At 51.9% G+C, this 26,123-nt stretch overlaps 8 protein-coding genes across 8 annotated transcripts; 4 read left to right on the forward strand and 4 right to left on the reverse strand.

Annotated features, from left to right (window-relative positions):
* Nucleotides 1–2,321: 2,321 nt before the first annotated feature.
* Nucleotides 2,322–3,927, forward strand: SEPMUDRAFT_137688 (FAD/NAD(P)-binding domain-containing protein; the record flags this gene model as incomplete). The annotated part of the gene is made up of 3 exons (XM_016902849.1): nucleotides 2,322–2,356; nucleotides 2,423–2,547; nucleotides 2,609–3,927. The coding sequence occupies 3 exons, from the start codon at nucleotides 2,322–2,324 to the stop codon at nucleotides 3,925–3,927; spliced, it is 1,479 nt and encodes a 492-aa protein (XP_016765075.1).
* A 904-nt stretch (nucleotides 3,928–4,831) lies between these two features.
* SEPMUDRAFT_112978 (L-lysine 2,3-aminomutase) lies at nucleotides 4,832–6,433 on the forward strand (the record flags this gene model as incomplete). The annotated part of the gene is made up of 4 exons (XM_016901008.1): nucleotides 4,832–4,977; nucleotides 5,069–5,333; nucleotides 5,413–5,894; nucleotides 5,968–6,433. 4 exons carry the CDS (start codon nucleotides 4,832–4,834, stop codon nucleotides 6,431–6,433), a joined length of 1,359 nt encoding a protein of 452 aa, XP_016765076.1.
* A 60-nt stretch (nucleotides 6,434–6,493) lies between these two features.
* On the reverse strand, nucleotides 6,494–7,528 carry SEPMUDRAFT_112979 (uncharacterized protein; the record flags this gene model as incomplete). The annotated part of the gene is made up of 2 exons (XM_016901009.1): nucleotides 6,494–7,118; nucleotides 7,209–7,528. The coding sequence occupies 2 exons, from the start codon at nucleotides 7,526–7,528 to the stop codon at nucleotides 6,494–6,496; spliced, it is 945 nt and encodes a 314-aa protein (XP_016765077.1).
* Nucleotides 7,529–8,637: 1,109 nt separating this feature from the next.
* Nucleotides 8,638–10,099, forward strand: SEPMUDRAFT_33639 (aldolase; the record flags this gene model as incomplete). The annotated part of the gene is made up of 3 exons (XM_016908545.1): nucleotides 8,638–8,790; nucleotides 8,867–9,216; nucleotides 9,268–10,099. Coding segments are annotated over 3 exons (1,335 nt in total), but the record flags the coding sequence as incomplete, so codon positions are not given.
* Nucleotides 10,100–12,609: 2,510 nt separating this feature from the next.
* On the reverse strand, nucleotides 12,610–14,568 carry SEPMUDRAFT_137690 (3-isopropylmalate dehydrogenase-like protein; the record flags this gene model as incomplete). Its single annotated transcript, XM_016902850.1, has 7 exons — nucleotides 12,610–12,822; nucleotides 13,148–13,365; nucleotides 13,437–14,061; nucleotides 14,118–14,213; nucleotides 14,271–14,339; nucleotides 14,412–14,432; nucleotides 14,500–14,568. 7 exons carry the CDS (start codon nucleotides 14,566–14,568, stop codon nucleotides 12,610–12,612), a joined length of 1,311 nt encoding a protein of 436 aa, XP_016765079.1.
* Nucleotides 14,569–14,694: 126 nt separating this feature from the next.
* SEPMUDRAFT_56855 (uncharacterized protein) lies at nucleotides 14,695–15,892 on the reverse strand (the record flags this gene model as incomplete). Its single annotated transcript, XM_016909414.1, has 2 exons — nucleotides 14,695–14,729; nucleotides 14,825–15,892. One exon carries the CDS (start codon nucleotides 15,890–15,892, stop codon nucleotides 14,828–14,830), a length of 1,065 nt encoding a protein of 354 aa, XP_016765080.1. The 3' UTR covers nucleotides 14,695–14,729; nucleotides 14,825–14,827.
* A 365-nt stretch (nucleotides 15,893–16,257) lies between these two features.
* On the reverse strand, nucleotides 16,258–17,292 carry SEPMUDRAFT_146076 (glutathione peroxidase 1). The gene is made up of 2 exons (XM_016903441.1): nucleotides 16,978–17,292; nucleotides 16,258–16,850 (listed from the first exon to the last, which is right to left on the reverse strand). The coding sequence occupies exons 1-2, from the start codon at nucleotides 17,135–17,137 to the stop codon at nucleotides 16,504–16,506; spliced, it is 507 nt and encodes a 168-aa protein (XP_016765081.1). The 5' UTR covers nucleotides 17,138–17,292; the 3' UTR covers nucleotides 16,258–16,503.
* Nucleotides 17,293–20,108: 2,816 nt separating this feature from the next.
* SEPMUDRAFT_146077 (uncharacterized protein) lies at nucleotides 20,109–26,080 on the forward strand. Its single transcript, XM_016903442.1, has 3 exons — nucleotides 20,109–20,439; nucleotides 20,493–21,024; nucleotides 21,247–26,080. The coding sequence occupies exons 2-3, from the start codon at nucleotides 20,795–20,797 to the stop codon at nucleotides 25,754–25,756; spliced, it is 4,740 nt and encodes a 1,579-aa protein (XP_016765082.1). The 5' UTR covers nucleotides 20,109–20,439; nucleotides 20,493–20,794; the 3' UTR covers nucleotides 25,757–26,080.
* Nucleotides 26,081–26,123: the final 43 nt, after the last annotated feature.

Consider the following 26,123-nt stretch of genomic DNA (forward strand, 5'->3'; position numbering starts at 1 on the left):
GGTCGCTTTGTACTATTCGTAGGTATCGGCGGGAAGAAAGGCCTCGAGGTCTGTTATTAAGTTAGCGAGTAGGCTACGAGGAGAGCGAGTATATATACCAAACCCTTCTAGCGTCCCTTCGAGTGTCTATAGAACCTCCTCGGGTATACGTATACCTTAGTACGCGGCGCTATAGAGCTCTAGATAATGCCGTAATATATAAGGTATACCTAGAATAGAGAAGGGCCGGTTGTTCTGCTTCCGAATCTTGTAATAGTTCTATACGTTTACGAACCCTATAACTGTCTTACGGAGGATCGTAGTATAGATCGCAAGGAAGGCAATACGATTACCTAATAACTTAGGGTCAAATTCGTTCGTAGTATTTATACTATAGAAATATACGCGCTATCCGTTTAGCGCCTTAGCCTACTAATTCTACTATACCTCGATACGCTGATTTATCTTACTTATACTATATCGGAAGTATTTACCGAATCGTAGTAGTAGTAACTCGGCCTCGCCGCGAGCCCTACGCTTAGTATTATTGACGTCGTAAGCCGTATAACGTACTATATAGTACGCGTCGGCGGCTAGAATAGTCTTACCTCTACGATCCGAGCGTATAATTACCGGCGTATGTCTACTATAGCGTAGTATCGCGATATATTAAGCAAGTACTAAGATAGCTAACCTGCCGGTAATACCGACGTAAATCTACTCTATATATCGCGCGTATATATCGATTCTACCGTATATCTAAATACTCTAGTACTCAAACTTGTAGTATACGTCTATCGAGATAGCGGCTAGCGGTCTAGGTATAATTACAGCGCTATAGTGCTCTCTCGCTCTCTCGTATCGCCGCTAAACAGCGTCTAGATTAAGCAATTTAACAATACGGTAGATACGATCCCTAAGGCGAGTTAGTATACGAGTATATAGCGAGTATATAACGGCATCCCTACGTACCTCCTAATTATATTTATCTCTAAGCGTAGATACGTATATAGGTTGCCTTTACTATATACCTCTACCTCTAACTTTACGAGCTCCCCTACGAGCGCTATAGCGATTAGCTTATCGGTATATACTTGCTCTACCGCAGGTATCTGTTTCCTAAACCCTAGCTCCTTATATATACGCCGATACGTTCTCGTACTAAGATTCTAGCTATTAATCGTAAGTATAGCTACTACCTTATTATCCGTAAGTCGTAGCTTATTATAAGTATACGCTATACGTATCCGTAGGCTGTCGACCTCGTCGGATATATCGTACTATCGTCGATTTAAAGGCGCGCGTAGTATAGTAAGGCTCTAGATTACTAGTCGTCGCTCGAATGTATGCTATATAATAGTAATACCGAATTAGCGGTATAAGTTAGCGATTATCTATATATATAAGATACCCTCCGCAAGCTACGTAGCGATGTAGACCTAATAGTTATTATAATCTATAACATTTGAGCCTCTAGGTACGTACGTCCGAGGCATATTGCAAGCTGTCTACGAGTAGACTATAGGTAACAGTATAGTAAAGTAGTATAAAGATGAAGTTGAAGACGGAAGCCGGGGGTAACGGATGGCGGTTGGCCGCTTTGGCCGACCGTCGTACATCCCCCCTTGAAGGTTCGGTAGCGGTTGTTAATGTTGGCGTTTTTAAACTTTCGGTTTCACTTGCAACGGATACAGCGCAGCGATATGATTGGTTGACTTCACTTCACGTGTATCAGCTAGCTCGCTACAGCCGCCAAGTATCTCACGCTCTGAGAAGCATGTACAACAGTACCTACCTACTGCTTGCTATATTGACAAAAGAGTCAATCGAGCAAGCCGAGGGTTGCCAGGATCGACTGTCCAGAATTGAATAATGGATATCCCGGTCTTGCTCCAGTCAACCTCGCCACGATCATGGACATGAGATGCCTAGTCCGCGAATGCAGGGTGTCTGTCGCCTCACCTAGATGCCAAGGATATCATTCCAACCTCACGCTACAAGAACAGGGTATATACTACACCAATACCATGTTGACCCCTAAACAACTCCATGCGCAATATCACGCTATCGGCTCCGAGTCCTTTGACAACAACTTTGGCGAGCTCAGGAGCAGGGGGAGAAGCATTCGGCAGTGGAGAGAGAAGAGCAGCTGACATGCGGTACTCGATCGCGCGAGCCACTGCTGTAAGGAAGGACAAAGGTACATTGATTGCCTCGCCGAACGAGCTGAAGGTGAGTGAGCCGAAAGCAGTGTAGTGCAGTGTTTTGATCCTCAATCCGACTGCCACGGGAAACAATAGTCGAGCCGTCGTCGACTTCACCCTGAGACCCAGATCTCTGCTATGGCTCATTGCTCGGAGGACACCTCGGCCGAGAAGTGCTCACGGAGCGACTCACTATGCGGAGATGCTGTCTTGTTTGAAGATGAGGTCAAGTGCGCCAGTCCGACAGGAATCAATGTCTTAATCGTCGGCGGAGGGCTTGCTGGATTGTCAGCTGCACTAGAATGCCACCGCAAGGGGCATTCGGTGCGTCTGTTGGACCGATCGTCTCAATCAAGTGCTCAAGGCAAGACACCACAAGATCTTCCTTTTGGATTTTCGATTCACGTGCTGACTGACTGTGCAAGGTGATATGGTCACGATCGGGCCCAGTGCTCGCACGTTGCTGAAGCACTACCCGGAAATGCAACGAGAGTGCGACATGGCCACTCCACATGGCCTGTGGATGAGACATTGCTTGTGGACCGGAGAAGTGATTTCGGAGCCTCACTCAGTGGAGGGTGCTGCTGCCCCTGGCTCAGCATCCTTGAAAAGTGAAACTACACGACTTTTGCCGCAAGCTCATCAGCGTCCGAAGTTCCACGCCATGCTCTGTCGCCAACTTCAGCGCTTCGGTATTCCGATAGAGTCTGATCTGCGAGTCGTAGAGTATTACGAAGATGCCGAGCGTGGCATCGGCGGAGTCGTTACCGAAGGCGGAGAGCGGTTCGAGGCCGATATTGTCATTGCTGCCGATGGTACCAATTCCTCTTCGGAAGCGATCATTGCTGATCCAGCGCCAATTCCTCAACCCACTAATCGCACCGTCTTTCGTGCGGCATTTCCTCTCGCAGTTGCAGCGGCTGATCCGCTGGTCAACGAAACCTTTGGGCTTTGGGAAGGTCGACATCCATTCCTACAAATATGGATGGGCCCGGGCACGTACACGGTCTTCCAGAGCTATGTGGACAAGTACGGTCACGACGGGAGGTTCTGCTTTGCCATGGTTCTTCCAGACCCGGACGGGAAAACCAGGAGAGGATCATGGAATGAACCCGTCTCGAAGGAAGAGACTCTGAGAGTCATTGACTGCCTGCCTGGTTGGTCAGAAGCGTTGAAAGCTCTCATCAGGATCACGCCCCCTGACACAATCTTCGCTTGGCCACTGAGCCCGCGTAGTCCCAAGTGGTGCTGGCACTCTCCTGGTATGCGTGTTCTTCAACTCGGTGATGCGGCACACCCCATGACGCCGACAGCTGGCAACGGCGCGACTCAGGCGATCGAGGATGCGATTACTGTTGCCGCGTGCCTCGCACATGCAGGCAAAGATCAAGTCACTACCGCAGTCCGAGTACACAATCTTCTGCGAGCAGAACGAGTGTCCTGTTGTCAGCTGATGGCCTTCATCAACGATGAGCGCCTGGACAAGTTCGATTTTGGCAGTTCCTCGAGCAACAAATCCAGTAAAATGACCTGGAAGTCCAACAAATGGCTCACGTCTTTCGATCCAGAAGAGTACGCGGATGCGAACTACGCAAAAGCTGCTGCTAGTCTTTGCCCTGGAGGTCCCGAGTTTCGAAATACCAATTATCCTCCAGGACACAAGGTTAAGCCGTGGACAGTCGAAGAGATGAATGACCTGCGGGAGAGGGGATGTGATCTCGATTTGACCGGAGATTGGAGCTGAACGATCTTTGATGCCATCCTAGCGGTTGTGACATGAGGAGACGTCTTTGTAGAAGCCAAGTTTGTCTTTGATCTTCAAAAGACAACTAGTACATATACAGAACAAACGGCAAATCATTCTCCATCCCTCCATGGGACGTTCAAAATTCTACCACGAAATTTTCCATCAAATCACGCAGTTTGTCAAATTACTAGCAAGAGTGAGGGAGAGAGGGTGAGAAAGGGGGCGAGCCTAGGACAGTTTCACGCCCCGTGCTCGTTTTCCTTTCGCAAGTGCTTCACATTGTCCTGTAGCCAAAGGGTCAAAATACGGCCGCTCACCAATACTGGTCGCGCGAACGCCCACTCTGCTGTCCAGGCCCTGACCAACGTGATCGGGAGTTGCTGCATGCACGGAGCAACGGTTATCCCAGATGACCATGTCATTCTTGTTCAGCCAGCGGTGTCGTCCATGGATGTCGTGGTTGAAGACCAACATGTCGTTCATCCAGTCATTCAATCGTGAGCTACAACGAAACTCAATCAAAGACTGTAGGTCGAGGAGCAACGCGCAGCAGTAGCTAACAAGGTTCGATAGTAGGATCCAGGGGCTCAGGGGTAGTAGAGCAAAACTAACCCAGTCGCCGGATGTTCTCCGCCACTACACAAGGTTGGTCTTCCAATATCTCAAACCTTCAATGCCTACGACGTCCCATGAGAAGACCAGACTAGGAATGGCTCTTGGCATTGCAATCATCTCTTCACCGCTCTAGTTAAGGTATACTTCGGAGAGTCTACTGATCATTTTCGTGTGCGATGCCTATCGTTAGGGGGGTCAATATCAATTACCAATGCCAGGTGATTAAACTCATCCTCCACGAGTCGCTATTGACATTTTACGTTTAACATAACACGCCAAAACGACCATGGCACTAAAGGTGCTATCCAAGTCTTCAATCCCATCTATTTTCCGAAAGCATTGCCCTTCTATCAATCATCTCCCCTATCTGGCAGCTGCCCAGGTATTTCCCATGCGAGTCAATAGCCATGTGGTGAACAATTTGATTGATTGGTACATTGAACGTCATCATACACAAGATGAACAGCCCATTTGACTAACACGAGTATGCATGTGTGTGTGCATGAGTGTAATGTTGATTCAGGTCCAAGGTGCCTCATGATCCCATCTTTCGGATGACTTTTCCACATCCAGATATGTTGCAAGACGGAGACCGAGAGAAGATCTGCTCCATGTTGCTGCAACATGCATCGCGGCTGGAGATTCGACGGGTCGCAGAGCACATTCGAAAGCGTCTGAATCCGCATCCTGCAGGACAACAGCAAGAGAATATTCCTCGATTCAGGGGCAAGCCAGTTTTTGGAATGCAGCATAAATACAGGGAGACGGTGCTCTTCTTCCCTTTGGAGGTGCGTTAGACCCCTGAGCAGAGTAGAAGAGACGATTGATTTCTCATTTTCCTTTTTCCTTTGTTGCCTTCTCTCTCAGGGACAATATTGTCACGCCTATTGCAGCTACTGCTTCCGCTGGGCTCAATTCACTTCCGTCGGCTCCCCTCAAACTTTCCAATCCAACAGCAGAACCACATTACCAGAATACATCCGCGCACACCCATCCGTCACAGACGTCCTATTCACCGGCGGAGACCCTCTTATCATGAGTACGAAATTGTTACAAACATACATCCTGCCTCTCCTACCGCAGAATCACGGACCACGAAATTTGAAAACGATCCGTATCGGCACTAAAGCACTGACATGGTGGCCTAGGAGGTTTTTGGACGACGGGGACGGCGAAAATGATGCCAAACAACTCTTGCGTCTGTTGGAAGATATTGTGGCTTCGGGGATACATGTCTCTATTCAAGCTCATGTCTCTCACGCGCGCGAACTCCTGGATCCGGATACTCAAGCTGCCATTCGCGCCTTGCGCTCTACGGGCGCTGTCATTCGATGTCAAGCGCCATTAATGTCCGTCTCGGCTATTTTTCTTTTTTTTTTTTTTTTTTTTTTGGAAACTGATGAGCTGACCCAAGTTGAATAGGCGACACGTCAACGACAGCGCTTCCGCATGGGCGGACATGTGGCGTCTTCAAACCAGCTTGGGCACGATACCATACTACATGTTCGTCGAGCGTGACACGGGTGCAGCAGATTACTTTGCCGTGCCATTGACGTCCGCTTTCGAAATCTACAGCACCGCCTCAAGTATGGTCTCGGGGCTATCACGAACCGCTCGGGGTCCCAGCATGAGCACCAGTCCAGGCAAGATATGCGTCCGCGGCATCGAGACGATATCGCAACAGAAGGTGTTTGTGCTCCAGTTTGTGCAAAGCAGGAATCCTCAGTGGTGTCACCGCACGTTTTTCGCAGAGTATGACTCCAGTGCGGTGTGGTTTGATCAGTTGAAACCTGCGTTTGGAGAAGAAGGATTCTTTTTCGAGAGTGAGTATGAAGAAATCAGAGCTCGGGCGGCGCAAGAATCTTCGGGGCAAATCTTTCAGGGGTAGGTATGATATTATCGTCAAAAGTGAGATATATTTCTGTCACACAACGGACACCTCTAGACATTATCGTACCGACTGTTGATCTGCTTCTTCTTCTCCTTCTTCCACCCAAAAGCACAAGAATCGAGCCTCAATACTCTCCCTGAAAGACTTCTCATTCGAATCCGGCACAGTAATGGCCGTGTGTGCCCCAGCATAGCCAGTGAAACCTGGCTGACCTTGCCTACTATCACACCCCTTGAACAAGAACATCTGTTCGGGTGTCATACCATGTACATAGTACCAACGATGCATTTCCGGGCCATCAGGGTGCGTGAGAACCGAGTATCCCGTACTGGGTGAGGGCGTCAGACGCAGTCGCCAGTCGGAGTCTTGATAGGACAACACATCGCAAATGGCCAAGGGATCGCACTCGACGGTGTTTAAAGGTTTCCAAATTTGTATCATCGCCCAGCGTGAAGCTGCTTTGTCCACGGTTTTGGCATGGTCGTTTTTGATGACAGCGGGACTTTGCATGGCAAGTTCTTTGAGTTGTTGCAGCCGTTCTGGAACTGCTACAGGACCATCGCAGTGAGGGAAAATGGCTCCATATCGGTTGTACCGTTCCGTGTCCTTTTTCTCTTGGAAGATTTCGTTGGTAGGTCGACGTAATACGTGGCCTAGGGGAAAGACAGACGAGGCTCCAGTGCTATAGATGTGAGCAAAAGAAAAAGAGAAAAAAAGGGACATTATTTGTGGATTGGAATGTTCTTTTGGTGGCATACTGAGGCTCACATACTGGCTCTTGATGACTGACTCCAGCTCGGGGTAGAAACGACTTTCAATCAGCGCATCCGTCGTCATATCTCTCAGCATGGGCGGCAAGGCGACAATTTCGAAGCCGTTGCGGTCGATTTGAAAATCACTTTCTCGGCCAGAAATATTCGTGACGGTCATCATCCTTCCAGAGTGTAACCGTCCATCAGCCCTTTTCGGCGGCGGAACTGCGGACGCGCTGATCATTCCACCAATATCCCGAGGGAAGTAGTTGATGTGAGTCCAGACGTCGTGGTTGGTACCGATCCATTGCGGCTCGGTTGGTGGAAGTGGCTCGACCATGTTGATTCAATAATCATCTACTTCTGTCGTGATCGACACAAGTCGGTATAAGCTTCAGTGATGAGCTTATGGATTGGATTGTGTCTCGCCTGACCGGAGGAGGAAGCAGAAGTGAAGGTCAAAGTTCAAGAGACGTGCAATGCCTACATTCGGATTGATTGATAACGCTCTAGCGGCAGAGGGTTGTATCGTGTTTGCCGAATTGTCGCCTTGTCGCGGATGAATAATTGTATACGGGCTTCTTCTAGTGAGTTAATGCAGACTACGGTAACGAGATAACGAAAGAAGAGAAATAGACAGTTATATCAGGCGGCTCACTTGTTGGTACCCGCCTACGACCACTCGATACAGGATATCAACTCTGTTACTTCTTTAATGTGTTTTGCGTCAATATAATCAGCCCAATAGCAGAAAAGAGTGATGTTGTTCTAAGCTTTCCGCTTTAGACAGGTTGGTGTTATAAAGCAGGACTAACACTTTACCCCGAGAACTCAGGGGTGCTCTCAGGGGTCAGATGCTTTTTACAGGGAAAGTCTACTTGCAGCCCTTACGCATAACACAACGCCAAGTCTCGGCTAACAAGTACTTAATAACATTCTATAAGCTTTTGCTGGGTCCTGAATCCTAGTATCCAATAACCAACACTACTAGGCTGCTCATATCAGGAAGTGAATAAAAGGTGATATACCAAGCGGTTTGATCCGCTAGCTTCATGAATTAATCGATGATCTATTCAGCTCACGGTCCAGAATTGGAATACTGTATACTGTCTCCTATACCATGCGAATGGGGAGGGGGGGCTCCATATGACATTGACAGATTTTTCGCTGTACAAAACTACAAATCAACTGCCGATCGGGCTCAGCTAATCCGCTGTCCAAGTCCCTTCCCCCACCCCTTTTCGGAGGAAACTTCTCAGCTACCGTGGGGTGAGATTCAGTAGATGACTCTGAGAATGGCGTAGCCTGATTTCGTAATGGAGAGAGAGAGAGAGAGAGAGAGAGAGAGAGTCAAATATTGATGGAGATTTGACGACACCCTTCTCGCTCTTGGAACATTTTGTTCTTCTGTTGTTCAACACACACCACCCTGAATTGAACATAAGCAACATGTCAACACTGTCTATTCAACAGAAATATGGTAATCGAGTACCATCCTTCCATCACAATCAACGACAATGGCCCAACGTGGTTCTGAAAAAGTCTCCGATTCTCTTTTCCACAGATCTTCGAGATGGAAATCAAGCCTTGCGGAACCCCATGGTAAGGATACAATAACAACAGAGTTAAATTCCGCCCGCCAATTAACTGAAATATATATTTCTTGTGTCCAAATTAGACATTCGATCAAAAACTTCGACTTTTCCAATTCCTCGTCTCCATGGGTTTCAAAGAAATCGAAGTCGGTCACCCTTCTGCAAACCAGGGCGAATTTGATTTCATCCGCCATCTCGTCGATACTCCGGGTTTAATACCAAAAGACGTCTTGATTCAAGTCATCGCTCCCTGCAGAGAAGAAGCCGTCAAGCGAGCGGTGCAAAGCGTCCAGGGTGCCGCTCAAGCCATCATTTTTACGTATCTCCCGAGCAGTGACAATTATCGGACGACGGTGCTGGGGATTTCGGAAGAGGAGTGGGTAGATTGCGCGGCTCGAGTGGCAAAATTCGCGCGAGAAATTACTACTGCGACGTCGACGACGAGGAGGAGGAAATCTGGTGGCAACGACGAAGGTAGCGATAGTAGCAGCAGTACCACTAAGTGGACGTGGAATTTCGGTTTCGAGGACTTTGCCAATGCACGTTTAGAAGCAGTGGTTAGATGTGCAGAGGCCGTCAAGGCGAGTTGGGGCCCGAGTGTAGATGCACGGATGATTTTTTCTCTGGCGTCTAGTGTCGAGAGCTCGATGCCAAATGTCTTTGCCGATCAAGTAGAAAGGTTCTGCCAGAGTGTTTCGGACCGGTCGTGCTGGCGCGTTTCTGTTCATACCCACAATGATCGAGGGGGTGCAATATCAACTGCGGAACTCGCCAGTCTCGCTGGAGCAGATCGTGTTGAGGGATGTCTCTTTGGAAATGGAGAGCGCGCTGGCAATATGGATCTGATCACGTATGCGCTGAACCGGGTCAGCGAGGGCATAGACTGTGGGCTGGATTTGAGCAAACTCCGAGATGCTCGTCAGATATATCAAGACATTGTGGGAATACCCATTCATCCGAGGACGCCCTATTCGGGAGCATATTACCTGAGAGCATTCAGTGGTGGACATCAGGACGCCATTGTCAAGGGTCTCGAGCGTCGCGCTTTGGCGGAAGCTGATGTGACAACGCAGTCGAGCAGCACATGCTGGCCACAGTGGAGCGTCCCCTATCTTCCCATCGACCCGGTGGATATCGGCTTTGGCCAGGAGGACATCATCGAGATCAACAGCCAGAGCGGTAAGAGTGGTGTCAAGTGGGTGCTCCAGTCACGTCTCGGTCATGAAATTTCCAGAGAGGATGCCGAGGAGACGGTGCGTGTGGTGAAGATGCGCTCTGCTGGTATTGATCAAGCAACGGACGCCGACGAGCTGTGTGAGATATATCAACAAGTCATCTCCAAGCACAGTACCTGCAAAATGTTTTGGGATCGACTGTCTGAGATCTTCCAGAGTGTCCTGAGTGTTTCACGCCCAGAGTTGGACTTCACCCGTGCTGGGGATACCCACCCGAGTCCTCAAGCAGTACTCACAGCATGCTCCCACGAACTACACAACCGTAATCACTTGCAAGAGGAGCAAATCATCCTTCACGTGGTGGATCTGTGCAACGCCGATGTCGAAGTAGGAGGTCTGGGTTTCCGCGATCGTCGCTGGCGAGATTTTATTCCAGAGAACTTGAGACGGGTTCTTGGCCTGACAGAGTCATGGTTGTTGACCATCAACTCGCTGAAAACTCGAATTCCAAAGTTGTCTCTACCGCAGAAGCCCGTTAACAGAAAACCCATGACTTTGACGTCCAAAATCCTCGCTCATCATGCCATCTCCTGTGCGCAGAACAGCCATGTCACTGTCGGAGAGGTCCTTCGCGTGAACATTGACTGGGTGATTGCCAGCGAACTGTCCTGGGTGGGCATGAAACGAAGTATTGCAAATTCTGGATTAAGTCCCAAAGCGTGGCGAAATGATCGCTTCTGGCTCGCTGGAGATCATGCCGTCGATCCGCGGATTTACGGAGAACATCATGTCCGCGAACTGATTGATGGCCTGGAGGAGGCACGAAAGGGGTTGAGGATGACGGAGAACCAAGGTTCCAATGTATGTATGCTTCACGCAAGAAAATGTGCTTCGCTTCATGGATGAATTGCTGCTGACGAGATTGCCCAGTATACAATCCTTCATACTGAATTTGCGAGAGAAAGGGCACAGCCCGGTATGCTCATTCTGGGATCAGATTCCCATACTTGTTCAGCGGGTGCAACGAGCGCACTCGCTATCGGTCTTGGAGCAGCGGATGTGATGGCTGCTCTCATGACGGGACAAACATGGCTGCGAGTCCCAGAGTCGATCCGGGTTGAGTTCATCGGTCGACCGTTATGGCATATGTGAGGACTTGCATTTTCCACGGCACCATCTGATCCCAGCTAATTCGAGTGAAATAGTGGTGGTAAAGACATTATCCTGCATATCCTGGGCCAGCTCAAGCGCAACACGCTGGCAGCAGATCGGGTCGTAGAGTTTGGCGGGCCAGGAGCATCGATGTTATCTTGTGATGCTCGATTTGCCATTTGCAACATGTGTACTGTACGTGTGTTTTCTGCTCTCTCTCTCTTGTCGACCGATATTGACCGCAAGCAGGAGCTAGGCGCAATCACTGGCATCTTCGAGCCCGACACCGTCGTCGAAACTTTTATCAAGGGGCGTCGGAAGCGAATGTACAAATCGGAGTCTGTCTATTTCGCTGCCGACGACGATGCACCATACTACAGCCGTGTCACTGTAGATTTGAGTGAAGTCCAGCCGTACATTGCCCTGTACCCCAGTCCGGACGATGTTCAACCCATTTCGAAGCACCTTGGTCTGGAGTTCGATGGCATCTTCATTGGAGCGTGTACGACGACGGAAGAGGACCTGGTTCTTGCAGGATTGATATTGCGGGCGGGTTTGGCCAGAGGCTACCGACTCGTCAAGGGAAGACGTATCGTAGTCCCTGGTAGCTTGCCCATTGTACGAAATCTTCGCGGGCTCGGGCTTCATGATGTATTCACTCAGTGTGGATACGAACAGCCCGCCCCGAGCTGCAGCCTATGTCTTGGTATTGGTGCAGATGTTGCGCCGTCTGGCACCAAATGGCTCTCGACACAGAATCGAAATTTCGAGAATAGGATGGGAAAAGGTAGTACCGGTCCTTCACGATGACACGAGTGCGTGAGACTAATCTGCACGATACTTATAGGGGCCATCGGGTACTTGTGTTCTGCTGCGGTGGCGGCAGCTTCGACTTTCTCCATGGCTGTGACGGATCCGGCGGAACTCCTGAACGATGTTTCTCCCGATGAATACCAGGCTTGTCTGATGCGTTTATCATCTTCGAAGCGCCAGCCGGCCGCTTTCGCCGAGGAACTGCAGTATAGCGAGCCACGTCTCGACGGCGCCATCGAGACTTCATCGCCGACAACACAAGGGAACATGAACAACAGCCCTCTGATGGAGCAAGCATATTCTGTTATACAGTCTCGCATATATCGCCTTGGAGATTTCGTGGACACGGATGCTGTAAGCTTCACCTCCTTAGCTGTAGACGTGCCAGTCACTGATTTCCGGGAGTAGATTATTCCAGCAAAGGCTTGCCTGGGAAATCCGAGTGACGAGATGCTTGGCGATCAGTGCCTGGAGATCAGCAAGCCTGATTTCCGTGAAAGTGTGCGAAATGGACTGGCAGTGGTGGTGGCCGGGACAGCATTTGGGTGTGGATCGTCACGGGAAGAGGCCGCAAGGGCACTGAAAGGTATGTACCCTTACCCGCGCTCGACTGGTGATATAGTCTTGGTGATTCGATGCTGACAACAATCTCTCCAGGACTTGGTGTCAAGTGCGTGATTGCGAAGTCATTCTCGTACATCTTCTCGCGGAACATGCCCAATATCGGCATGCTTGCCATCAGCATTGATGCAGAAGACTTTTCCACTGCAGCAGTACATGGACAGCAGATCATCGTTGACATGGAGCGCTGCGTGGTTGAAGTAGGTCACCAATCGTGGGACTTCGCGCTGGGTGATATCGAGCGAGATCTCGTCCGCGCAGGCGGTCTTGGAATGGCTCTATGGGCAGGCCATGGCGAGGAGCCAGGTCTAACGCTCAGGAGTAGCCAGGTGGTGAAGGATGACGGAGACAAACCATCGAGACCAGACTCCAGGCGAGATAGTAGCCTTGTTGTGGACAGCGAATCATGCTTTGCATGTAGTCTGGATGACCTATCGTGGTAGTACCTTACCAGGAACGAAGAGGAGCGAGATTTCGTGACACTGCACTTGGTCATGAACTGCGGGTATCATTCACTTACACAGTTTCCTCTGGCTCGCTCGCTTCCGGTCCCCTCGGAGGCAAGCATTCCACGTTATTTGCACCAGCATTCGCGTGAGCTACGTGCAGTCTCGCAAGTACAGCGTCGCCTACATCAGAAGTCGAGTAACATCCTCCCAGATCCGGCGTGATGATTCCAGCCTGCAACACGCTTTCGACACTGTCCTCGATCGCTTGGGCTGCACGTTCCAGTCCTAACGAGTATCTGCACATCATCGCCACCGACAAAATAGCACCGATGGGGTTGACCGTGGCTGAACCGCAAAGATCAGGGGCAGAGCCTGATCCAGAATACGATTAGCTCAATAACAGGAACATACAGTTATTGGAGGCTCTCCACGGGACTACGCACCATGTACTGGCTCGTATAGGCCTTGAACCGTTGGATTTGTTGCGGTGGGAAGATCCGACAGGCTCGCGCTGGGAAGTAGTCCAATACTGCCGACGATAGCACCAGCCTCGTCACTTAAGATGTCGCCAAACATATTGCTAGTGAGCAGAATGCCGTTGAGCTTTCTGGGACTGCTGATCAGATCCATTGCTGCGCTATTCACCAAAACGTGCTGCAATGACACGTTGGGAAACTCCATGGCTATAGTCTGGTCGACTACACTTCGCCATAGTCGTCCGCAAGCTGCTAAGACGGCTGCTTTGTCGACACTTGTTATGCGTTGTGGAGGATCGCTTCGACTAGCGAGTATTCCTGCAAGTCTCGTTGCTCTCTGTATTTCAGCTCGTGTATAGACGTCGGTGTCAGTAGCATACTGGTCGGACTCGTGCCGAGCCCCAAAGTAGATTCCTCCGGTGAGTTCGCGTAGTATTGTGATATCGGTGCCGGTGCAAATCTCTGCATTGAGCGCAGAATGGTCAAGCAATGAAGGAGTAGTCCGGACGGGTCGGATATTGCCAAATGCACCAAGTCTCTTGCGAAGGCGTCCCAGACCCCATTCTACTCCAGGCACAACATCACGCCACTCCTGCGACGGCCGATAATTAGAATACTTTCTGTATGTATTCTAGCAGTTCTCCTTACTGGGCCTCCAACTGCTCCAACGAGCACGGCCGATGCCGAAGCACACTCTTCGAGTGCCGCTTCAGAAATATTCTCGCCGTGCTCGTTCCACGCTGCCTAGGAACTCAATCAGCCGTGGTATCCGCTCAGACTCCGACTGCCACAGCAACGCACTCCGCCAATCGGGTGGTGAACAAGATTGAGGATAATCTGCGGAGACTGTCGTTCGACTTCCAGGAGGACCTGGATTGGGAAGATTCAGTTGACTATCCATCCTTGTTCAGTTGAGAGGTGACTCGGCTTGGCTGGAGGTACCTTGATTGCTTCAGCAACCACCTGTTATATAGAGAAGATTCGTGATGTTAGCATCTCATCAGCGCGGCAATAACAGTCGTGTCCTCACCTCAGGTCCACAGTAGTCCCCGGCGCATACTACAATCTTGTGCCGCGTAGGCGCTGTGCTACTACTCATCGCGAGACATGGACTGAGTTACCTCCTATAGGCATGTTTGCTTGGGCTGGTGGAGGTATCATCGAATAATCGAGTGTCACTTGGAAGTAAAGTTCAGCACTTGAAATACTAGGTGCTGTTAGCTTAGGTAATAATAATGAGCCTTCGAGTGCCCCCTGTATCTACTGTAAATCAGCTAAACTCAATGATACCAGGTACAGGTATTAAAGATACCCCCCAGTTCCTTGAGATGGGAGGCTTGGAGTAGATATCTTACCACTTAACGCATAGTACTCGGCTCTCTACAGTACAGATGAATCTGATATCGCATATTCTCCAATTCCAGGCGATATTCCAGTTTCTCAGGCAAGCGAAACCATCTCGACTCATCCGAAACCACTTTCTTCCACTTCGCCGCCGTCTCCTCTTCCCCGCGCTTCTGCTGCGTGCCCAGCAACGTGTGGTCAAGGAGCCACTGCATGGGATACTTCTTCTCCGCACCATTAATGGACACGGTCGAATAGCTCCCCGGACTGTCCACCACCAACAAGTGTGTTCCGGGCCGTGCTGCTTCCGTGATCCGAGTGAGCATTCTTTGTGTGCTGGGTACGGATGTGGAGTAGAGTTCATTCAGCGTGAACATGAGAGTGATGAAATCCACGCCTTGGTATAATGCTCTGCTTGCCTGGTCGTCGAGCTGGAGGATGTCTTGTTGCTGAAATTGTGCTTGGAGTGCGTTTTCGGATGGCAGCATGGCGACGTTCGCCGCTTGAGCTGCTGCAGAGGCATATTTCGAGAGGACTGAGGGCTTTTTCACGGCCTCGTCTAGGCTCACGAACGTCTCGTCCCATGCTGCGACATCCAGAAAAATGGCCTGCACCTTGACCTCGGTGTCTGCGCTGAGCTGCTCGTGCAACCAAGCCGCGAGTGCGATGAGCTCTGCTCCTGCGCCGCCGCCTAGACACACCGTCCGAAGTGTCCTGCTCTCGTCTAGACCGGCGAGCAACTCATCTGAAAGGTCTTGGAGGATCTGAGTGTAGCCGAGAGCTCGACTGGGACTCCATCTTGCTGCATAGATTCGGAGGTACTCGGGCTTTCCAAAGGCCGCTGCAAAGTCTCGCTTGTAGAGGTGACCTTTAACTTCCTGGAGGAGGGTGGCATCGTCGTCCCCGGACGGTAATGCATCTCGGAATTTGTTCAAACACTGTTGTTGAAGTGCCAACGCCACCGTCGATACGGCGTGTTCGACCTCATCTCGTCTCGTCAGCGGCTTGTTGTTCTTGCCTTTATTTTGTGGTAAGCGCTTGTGGTTGGCGGCCTTCCAGCTTTCTGTTCCTCGCGCCATCTGTTCACATTGTTTCCAGAGGCAGAAGTTTGAAATGCTGCCGTCCGAAAGTGGTTATGAAACTTTGTAGAGAAAATGCTTAAAAATTCTCCGATACCGCAGAAGATGAACACATCTACATATAACAAATTTCCTTCGGTTGCCCTTCGGCAACGAGGAGACACGAGCACTATCTCAAGAAACGTGGTATTTCACATAGAAGATGTATACATGTTGAAGCACAGTACCCTAAGTAAGGGAGCTCGCAGTGTCAGGAGTGGCAGGATTGTAATCACGCTTGGTGCAGCTGAATGTCCACCTTGAGATCTTTACAAGCGAGCATTGCTACTCAGAAGCAGGTGTGTTCAATGAGCGAGAAGAATCGTGGAGTTGATGGCAGCATTGGCTGCATGTGTAATACTCTATCACGCGCTGAACGGCGCTGGAAATACGGCGTCAACATTCAGCTAGGCCAGCTCGCGGTATTGATACCACCTACCTACGCTTGAATGAGCGCATAGAAGGAAGTTCCCGTTACTTTTCTCCTCGCTTCCCGGTGTGTTATAATGACCACTTCAGCCAGTCTTTCCCATCTGTCGTCCTGTCTTGCATCTACTACCTTGCTCCGCTCCTCAAGCCTTCTCGTTCAAGGCAGCCAGGATATCTTTCTGAATCTTCTCCGGGGCAGAGGTGCTCGCCCATCGCTGCTTGACGTGTCCATCTCTTCCGATCAAGAACTTCTCAAAGTTCCACTTGATCCGCTTCAGACCCAAAAGGCCCGGCTTCTCCGCCTTCATCCACTCCCATACGGGCTCGGCGTTGTCTCCGTTGACATTGGTCTTGCCCAGGACGGGGAAGGTGACGCCGTAGTTGAGCTGACAGAAGCTCTGAATCTCGTCGTCACTGCCAGGGTCCTGACCACCGAACTGGTTGCAGGGGAAACCGATGATCTCGAAGTCGTCGTGCTTTGGCTTCAGTTCTGTGGCGGATGCGTGCGTCAGCGGGTGGCGGACGGGCCAGTCGGGTGGGGGATGCACGAGAGTTCAATCTGATGATCCTCCTACCTCCTACCTCTCAAGTATACAACGTTTGGGTACCTTACTCACCTTTGTAGAGTTTTTCAAGACCCTCAAACTGGGGCGTGAAGCCGCACTTGGATGCGGTATTGACGACCAGCACAACCTTGCCCCGCAGGTCGGACAGTGGGAACTGCTGACCCCGCTTGTCCTTGGGCGTGAAGTCGTAGAAGGTGGTTGCGGACGACATGGTGGCGGATGTGAAAAGTGCACGGCGGTAAGAGAGGCGGTGAGGGAGGCGGTGGTGGAAGCTGGTGGTCGACGATGCGAACAAGCAGGGCGTAAATGGTAGAAGAACTAAGGGAGAGGTGGAAGTGGGGCGGAGGCAGGACTTGATGAAGACAGAAGGAATACTACGAGTACGAGGCATGGCATGTTACTAAGAAGGTGGTACCTATTGTACCTACAATACATGTTCCCAGGCTCCAGCAGGGAGAAAGTCGGAGGTAAGAGTTGACGAGACCACCTACCACCGAGGAGGTAGTCTCCTACCTGTGAGTGACCAGGACAACGACAGAGAGAGCTCCGAGACAGAGTCCCCTCCCACTCCCACTTCCACTCCCCTCCACACCCGTTCCATCCTCCACTCTCACTCCAGAGCCAGTTAGTTCCATTGTTCACTACTGTACCTTATCCTCCTCCTCCTCCTCCTCCTCCTCCTCCTCCTCCTCCTCCTCCTCATCCACTCCACTCCGAGGTCTCGACCATCATAGGAGGTAGCTACCTCCTAATGTAACCTGTATTCACATGCAATTTTTCATATCCCGGCGATGACGCCGCCCACCGCTTACGTGATGAGATGATTCTCCAGTCATGAGCGAGCAAATGGCGTAGTGCTTCCGGGCAGCGAACGACGAGACATGTAACCCACGACTCATGATAAATTCATTGCTGTTGAACTAGAAAATACTGCGTGAAGTTGTTAGAAACTCAGAGGACGCAGATACCTGACAATTAAATTGTGCACCAGTGCTGGGATCGCTGATGGCAGTACACTACAGTACAGCACAATACACCTCAGCCGACTCCAACCGCTCATCTACCTTATCTGTGGTGCAGCCACAAGTGCAGGACAGCCAGCTTAAATTTCCATTCGATCCGCAACTGCATGGACATATTGTATGTGTAGCGACGATCGCATTTCTGAACTCAGTATACTTACCTAAGGAGGTACTGGTGGAGAACATCAGCATAAGCCGGACGGTAAGCTTGCAGAAAACGGGCGAAGGGCGCAGCTAGCTCCTAGCGCACAGCCCGGGAGGCTGAGAGGTCGAGATGGTCGCGCAAGAACTGGCTGGAATCCTTCTGACAGAGCCTCCAGATTAGGAGGTAGGAGGTATTCTTATTAGTTGCCATACTGCAGTTGGTAGACCCTGTGTAGGCAACGAGGCCTTCACCATATGGGACTTCAGCTCATCGTCCACGGGTCCATCGCCCAGCTTGGATACAAGTGCCGTAAAGTACCTGTAGTCAGTGATATCTCCTAGGTAGGACGTACGGAGGTACTAGTAGATGGGCAGAGCCGAAAACAGGAACGGTCACCGGCCGTTGATAGCTTCCTTCCCTACCTGGAGGTATGTCATTGACACTCCATGGCGACAATGGATGTCTGTTCTGTCTCGCTCGAGGACAGATCTCTGGGTCGCTTGTACGCTATGCAAATCACCCTGCCGGTAGGCTGATCACCGCTCCTCACTAAAATGCTCTCCTGGCGGTGTCGTACATACTTGGGATGTAGTAGGAGGTATGACCACCTACCTTACCCACCCTCATGATCACCCTCCCTCCATCCTCATTGTAAGCGGGTCAGCATGATCGAGATCTCAACCGCGGGCACCTTTGCGATTTGAGGCGGCCATTACGAGCATAACGCGAGAAGGGCTTGTAGCATGGGGCTAAACATGGGCTCTCTGAATACATCATTCTGCAGCTCGACGACTGTATCTGAAGATACCTCTATATGATTATTGCATCCTCCATTGAAGGCAGTTATTCTAGTCGCGAGCACGCTTTGTCCTGCCACTAATAACCAACAGTCGAAGCCGCCACCAACCTACGACCGGGTGTTTGTATGGATGCGGCACGTCGGATCTCGGCGAGACGAACCCCGAAAGTGCCCGTGCAGCTCTGCTTCGATCATCCTCACCTAGGAGGTACCACTACATACCTGATGTCCTGGGCGCATTGCCTCAATACAGCGTGCACATGAGTGGGAGGAATTCTTCAGCTTTGCCAGTGTCCTTCGCACTCCTTGACGTTTTGCTTTTATAATCATTTCTACAGGAATAAACCGCCGGCAGTTTGGGCGTAGGTTCCCTTGACGAAACAGGGCATGGGGGGGTTTCTGAAACCCTGGAACAATACCCTCGTTCGAACAGGCCGACGGCCCTTGCATAGCTTACCCGTCTTCCCGTGGCTGTAGCGAGGCGTGTGACGCGAGTTGGCTGTGCTTCTACCAGGCATCTTCTCTCAGTGCCATGGTCACGCTCCGCACTGTGACTGTATGTGTGTGTGTGTGTGTCTATCTGAGTGGCGAAGTGTCTGTCGTGGACACGCATATCACCAGGAGCGTCCCTCGATATATAACATGTACATGGCCATGGTCTTCCACGTACTGGCTCGCTGTGGTGCCTGTCCAAAGAGCGAAGATGACGCCGGACGGTCGGTCCCTGCAGGGATCATCTTCTGGCGTCTTTATGTGAGACGGCGTCTGGTGTGCTGGCTGGTCTGGTCTGGTCTGGTCTGCTCGAGGACTGTCCAGTGCATCTTCCCGTCGCTATAGATGGTACATCTATCACTATAGAGACATCATTCGTATAATCACCATCGTCACCGCCATGATCAAAGTGCTTGACCTAAGCTTTGATTGAGATCGGGGCACTGTAGGTGGTAGTCCTGATTGCCTTCACGTCTGGAGGTCGTCCCATCAAAGAGAACTGGGATCATCGTTTAGCTCCAAAGACTAGCGCCCAACCCTACCACAACCTTGTTGAGCCGCCGACCTCTGTCGCGCTCTCTCTTCTGGCGGCAGCAGCAGACCTTGACGGTCGCTGGTCGTTGGTGCTCGTTTCTCTTTATCTCTACCAAACGTAGAATTGCGGCACGCTTTTTTCCTTCTTTGTGTGAGCCCCGAAAATCCCGGACAACAGACTGACACACAGCGAGAGAGAGAGAGAGAGAGAGAGAGAGACAGAGAGAGAGGGAGAGAGCGAGGGGAAGAGAGAGCGAGAGACAGATAGCGAGAGTGTGAACTTGGGTGTGGGGGTTGTGTATGAGCAAGAGAGTGCACGTGTGTGTGTGGGAGAGAGTGAGAGAGAGCGCGCGCCAGTACGACAGAACGGCAGCAAGAGGACAGAGGGAGTCGAGAACAACCTGTGCTCACAATAGGTACCTCCACCTCCTACCAACGCCAGTGCCTAACACCACGACGTCTGGCCCGGACGAACCACCACCACTGTCAAGCACTCTCCAGTTGAAATCTACCTACGCACTGTACGCAGCGGGGGATAATTGCAAGCCGTTCCCGCACCAGCTGACACGACCAGCGTCCCGTTGGCGGTACCACCACCTTCGCACCTGACGCCCGCCTTCTTCCGCTCCACCTCGACCGCACTGACAATACAATCCATTCACCACCACTACCAACATCGCCACCGACACCGACCTCGACTCTAGCATCGGCTCCACCTCGACTGCCCGCCCCCTCTGCCACTTGCGACACCTCGCCCGCCGAATGTCGATACGCAAACGAGCTGAACAACAGGCCCCGCCCACCGAAGACTGATAGTGGCAGCAACAGAGGCATCCCTGGCGCGACGTGCACCTTCGAGTGCAGGCTGTTGTCGCCATGGAGCAGCAGAATAACAACGGCAACAACATGATGCTGCCGAACGGCATGAACCCCATGGGTATGGGCATGGGCGGCGGCGGCGGCATGCAGCGCCCGCAGCCTGGCAATCAGTCGCAGCAAATGTACGCGAACATTGCACAGGAACTCAAGAAGAATATGCACAAGTTCGTGGGCGGCTGGCAACAGTCGCATCCTATCGGTGACCGCGCAACTCGCATCATGCAGCTGTAAGTTCCTACCTACCTTACCTACCTGACCTAACCTACATGTACTCTCCTCCATCCACCTCTCGAAATTCACCGCACTTGGCGCTACAGTTCAGCCTGAGGAGGCCATCTGCCCCACTTCGTGACAACCTGACCTGCAATCATCATTTCTCTCGGCACACTCAACACACCGCCCCCTATCCACACGTATGGCCTTGCGCTAACTTTACCTCTCTCTTCCAGAGTCAGCCACCTCCGCCTAATTAACCCGGATATCAATATCTGCATGGGAATTGCACAGAAATGGGAAGTGCGCACATTTGAAGAATCTCAAAACAAGGAGCAGTACGTCGAGCGCATGGAGCAGAAGCTGAACGAGATCCGCCAGCGCCGTAGTCAGCACGCGGGTAACATTCCTCTGGGCGTGGCTGGTGCGATGCCAAACGGTCAGATGCCCAACAACGGTATGATGCGCCAAGGGAATATGATGGCTGGATTGCCAAATATGGGCAACATGTCGAACATGCAGAATATGGGCAACAACATGAACGGCATGAATGGTATGAGCGGCCTGGGCTTCTCGAACAATCCGATGAATGGGCAGAACGGACTATTTCCGGCACAGCTGGCGCGCCAGATGCAGCCATCGCCCGTGAATATGCCAGGCCAGGCGGGAACACTGGACCCCTCGGCGCTCCAGATATCACGACAGCAATCGCAGCAGCAGCAACAGCAACAACAACAGCAGGTCCAGCAGCAACAGCAAAACGCGATCAACCAGGCAGGCCCGCAGCAGCAGGCGTCAAACATGGCACAAGGTGGCCAAGCGCAATCAGGGCCGAATATGCAGGCTATGATCACAGGGCGGGCACGACAAATGTACGACCAGATCTCGGAGGACCAAAAAAGAAACATGCGCCAAAAGTTGGTTTCACAGATGTCTGAACAGCAACTCCAGATGATGCAACAGAGCCGTCGCGATCCTGTGATGCAATTTTGCATCAAAAGGGCCCAGGAACAATTTGCGAAAATTCAGGGCCAGCGCATTCAACAGAATCCTGGCGTCCCAGCGAATGGCAATATGAATACGCAAATGGGCAATAACGCTCCGCAGCAGCGACCGCCATCTCAAGCTGGCGGACAGAACTTTGATGTGTCTGGTATACTCGGCCAGCAGGCCAATGCACTCAAGTTACAGGATGCCGGCGAGCAGGTCGTTCCGGCCAGTAATAACAACTCCAACAGCTTCAACATGGGGCTTGGCAATAATCAGAGCATAAATCCACAAATGCTGAACAACCAAGGCTCCGCCGGCGGACAGAGTAACAATAACTCTATCGGCCAGCAGCAAGCCACGTTTTACAATCAGCAAAGGAACCCGCAGCAGCAAGATCGACTGCAAAAACAGATGTTGGCACAGCAGCATGCCATGCAAGCAGCTCGAATGCAACAGGGTCCACTTACGGGACAGCCAGGCGGTTTACATGCGCAAAATGCTTTTAACGGTGGCGCCGCGCCTAGCCCGGCCATGTCGATGCTGAATAGACCAATGGTGCCACCAGGACAGATCACTCCGGGCACCCCACAACCGAATCGACAGCAACCCATGCCTCAGACTCCAATGAATGGCGCCAACCAGCTCATGCAGCATCATCAAAACATGGTGAACCAGAACAACCAGTTGCACAATCATCAGACACAGCAGATGATACCGCAGAACGCAATCCACAGTTTGCTGCAACGGGTACCGCCTGAATATCGTGCACGGCTCACGTCGATGCCCCCTGAGCAGATGCAAGCGATGCTGGCAAGGCTCGCCAATGCCAACAAGTTACCGAGTGGCCTAGGCCAGCCAGGTCCGATGAATCCACCTGGCATGCCGATGCAAGGTGGGCAGCAACAGTCGAACATGCTGCAGCAGCAGATGGGTAATGCTATGCCAGGCTTCAATTCCCAGCTACCGCCGGACCACCCGAACATGCAGATGAACCAACCCAACACGATGCAACGCCAGCAACCGACGCAGCAGACGCAACAAATGGCACACATGAGGCAACAGATTCTGGATTCGAAACCATTTCCGAGGTCTGTGCTTTCCGCCCTATCCATTTCCGTACCGCCACAAGTGCAGAAATGGATTGATCTGAAGCAGCACATTGCACAAAACGCATCCGTGGTACCTCCACAGACGCAGGAAAAGCTTCGGCACCTGCAGCAACAATGGTATCAGTCTCATCCGCAAGAGGTCAACACTGCCATGCACTCGCTGCTCTACCAGAAGCGGGCTCAGGAACAGGGCCAGAACAACCAACAATCAATGCTCGTAAACAATATGCAGCAACCGGGGATGACTGGTGGTTCGCAAGCTCCGCCCGCGCAGATGGTGCCTCCCGCACCAATGATGCAAGCTCCCCAGCCAAATGCTACGCCCGGCAGTAATCCCACCCAGCAGCAGGCCTTGCATGCTAACATACTACGATCCATCTCACCAGAGGACATGCAGAAATGGCGAATGCAGGCCGGCCAGCGCGCTCAAGGACTCACAGACGACCAAGTCAGACAAGTCATGGCGAGCTACAGGCTAGAACGGCTGCGGCAGGCGCAAATGCAGCAGGGACAGAGGCCACCAGGTCAAAATCCGCAGATTCCGCGACCCCCGCAGGCAAACATGCCCAATGGCGCTCAGCCCCAACAGCGTATGCCCCAGCCGGGACAGCATCAAGCTACCGTGGGCCAAAAGCCATCTCAACAGGCGAACGACGATGTGATCGAAATCTCCAACCCAGCGATGCAGCAGCAGGCCCCGCAAGCCCCTCCAATGCAAGCTTCGCACTCGCAGCAGCGGATGCCGACACAGGAGCAGATCGCGCAATTAACACCAGAGCAGAAGGCCGCCTGGACGCAGAAGCGGCAGCAAATCGAGGCTCTGCGGAGAGCACAGGGTGGTGTGAACGCGACAGGCAACCCGAGCACTGGTATGCCAGCGAATGGCTCCGAGGCGCAGCAGAATCTCGGCCAGAAATTAGGCGCTATCATGCGCGAGATTCAGAGCTCCACGCGCAAAGGACCCCCTGTCAATTTGGATGCAGAAGGACGCGAGAGAGTTCGGTCATCACTGGCACGACTTTGGAAGCCAGTGATGACGATGCAACAAACTTTTCTTGCGGCCATGACCTGGGGAATGGAACAACAAATCAAGGACATTGCTCGCACCAAGATGATTGTCGCACAGAATTGCAAAGATGAGCATGGTACGGTGAACGAGTTTTACTCGGTAACACTGCAGCAGCTGCAGGAGATGGAGCGGACCGTGGCAACGTACATGAACGATTTTAAGAGCATGCAAATGCGTATGCAAGCTCAGAAGGGGGCTGCAATCAAAGACCAGCAGCCTGCGGCCCCTGCCATGGCACCGGCCGCTTCACAACAAGGGCATAGTCGGAAGGCATCAAATATTAAAGCTCCACCGGCGCCGACGGATGAGAAGAAGTTCGATTGGGCCGCTCAGAGTCCTGGTGTGCCAATGTACGCACATGAGCAGCCTGGTCTCACCCAAGACAAGCTCAAGTTCCCGCCTCAAAAGAAGCGCAAGCCCAACCAGCCTGGTAGCCAAGTTTCGACACCTGCTGCGCAGACTGGCACTCCCGCAACTGCTGGTGCGAGCCCCGCTATCGCCAGTGGCAAGGCACAACAAAGTCCCGAGCAGACGAGAAAGACTCAGCAGCAGCTCAAGGCTGAGGCGGATCGCGAAGCAGAGGCGAAGAGATTTCGATGCAAAGACCTTGCCTGTGAATATTCCTTGCATGGCTTCGATACTGAAGCTCAGCTTGAGGACCACGACAAGGCTGAGCACCAGCCGATTGAGGACCCTCTGGCCTTCTTCCTCGCAAATGCCACAATGGCACTGGACGTCGATGATCAGGGCAACGCCGGCCTCAAAGCGACTGTGTCTGACGCCAAAGGCACTTCTGTTGCCATTCCTCCGACAAAGCCACGTTTCAGTGTCAAGGCTGCGTCGCCGAAGGAAGCCACCAAAGCAGGCGAAGATGCACGCAACAAGACCACCGTGCCTACACCGAGTCAACAGAAGCCCGGCAAGAAGCAGACTGAGGCTGACGTGCATAGCGATAAGGTCAAAGAGATTGAGGAGGAGGAGACGATGCAAGCGACAATGACAAAGAAGCTGAACCTTCCCGTCCTTCCGGTCGAGCCAAGTGTGCCTGGCGCAGAGATGCACGAAGACGACGACGTCGACATGTTCGACTTCGGTCTCTCCGGCGACGGTCCCGATGGCATGGATCTCTTTGGCATGGACTCGAACCAGATGTCGTTTGAAAGCATCGAAGAAATGGCGCGGATGGGCGCAGCGTGGGAGCCGGTGGAAGGCGACCTGAGCTCATGGCGACTGTCGGACGCGCCGGAGTTGACGGACTCGTCACCTGAGCGTACGCCCAGTGATGGGTCGCAGAGCAGCCATGCCAGCGATGTGAGCCAGAGTGATACAATGCGGTTCATCATCAGCTGCGAGAACGACGCGTGGGATGCGTTTGGCACGGGAGAATGCGGGATTGCAGCGAGCATGATGCCCATGTACACTCAGATCAAGGACATGATGGGGTCGCAGGAGGGCGATGTGAAGGATGCGAGCAGTCCGAGAAAGAGAAAGGCAGTGGAAGAGGCATGGGACGCGCCGGTGAGGGATTTCCTCGAGAACGACTTTTTTGGGTCGCATAACCAGGCGGGAAGCAACTAGTGTTGTGTTCAGTTGTTACAAAGAACGGCGACAGACGTAGGGACGAGGGTATGCGTATGTGGGAATGGTGTTTGCGACAAGGGTCATTGTTTGAGGGCAACAGCGAGAAGTGAGGACAAGATTTGCGCACAGAGGTCGGCGGGATGATGCCGAGGTTAGAGTAAGCTTTGACTCTGCGAAGATTGCGAGCAGAAGAGCGATGGCGTTGAGGCGTGTGTGTCTCTTTTGATGATACCCTTTTTTACTTGGTTGGACCCACCCATGTCATGGGGGGGTTGTGTGAGTGAGTAGTATATAACAGATAGAAGGACAGAAACACTGGCGGAGCTCCCTGTTTCTCGCAGCTCTTGCTCCCCATTTTGAGGAT

This window comes from Sphaerulina musiva (genome assembly GCF_000320565.1).
Source record: "Sphaerulina musiva SO2202 unplaced genomic scaffold SEPMUscaffold_1, whole genome shotgun sequence".
Taxonomy (NCBI): Eukaryota; Fungi; Ascomycota; class Dothideomycetes; order Mycosphaerellales; family Mycosphaerellaceae; genus Sphaerulina; species Sphaerulina musiva.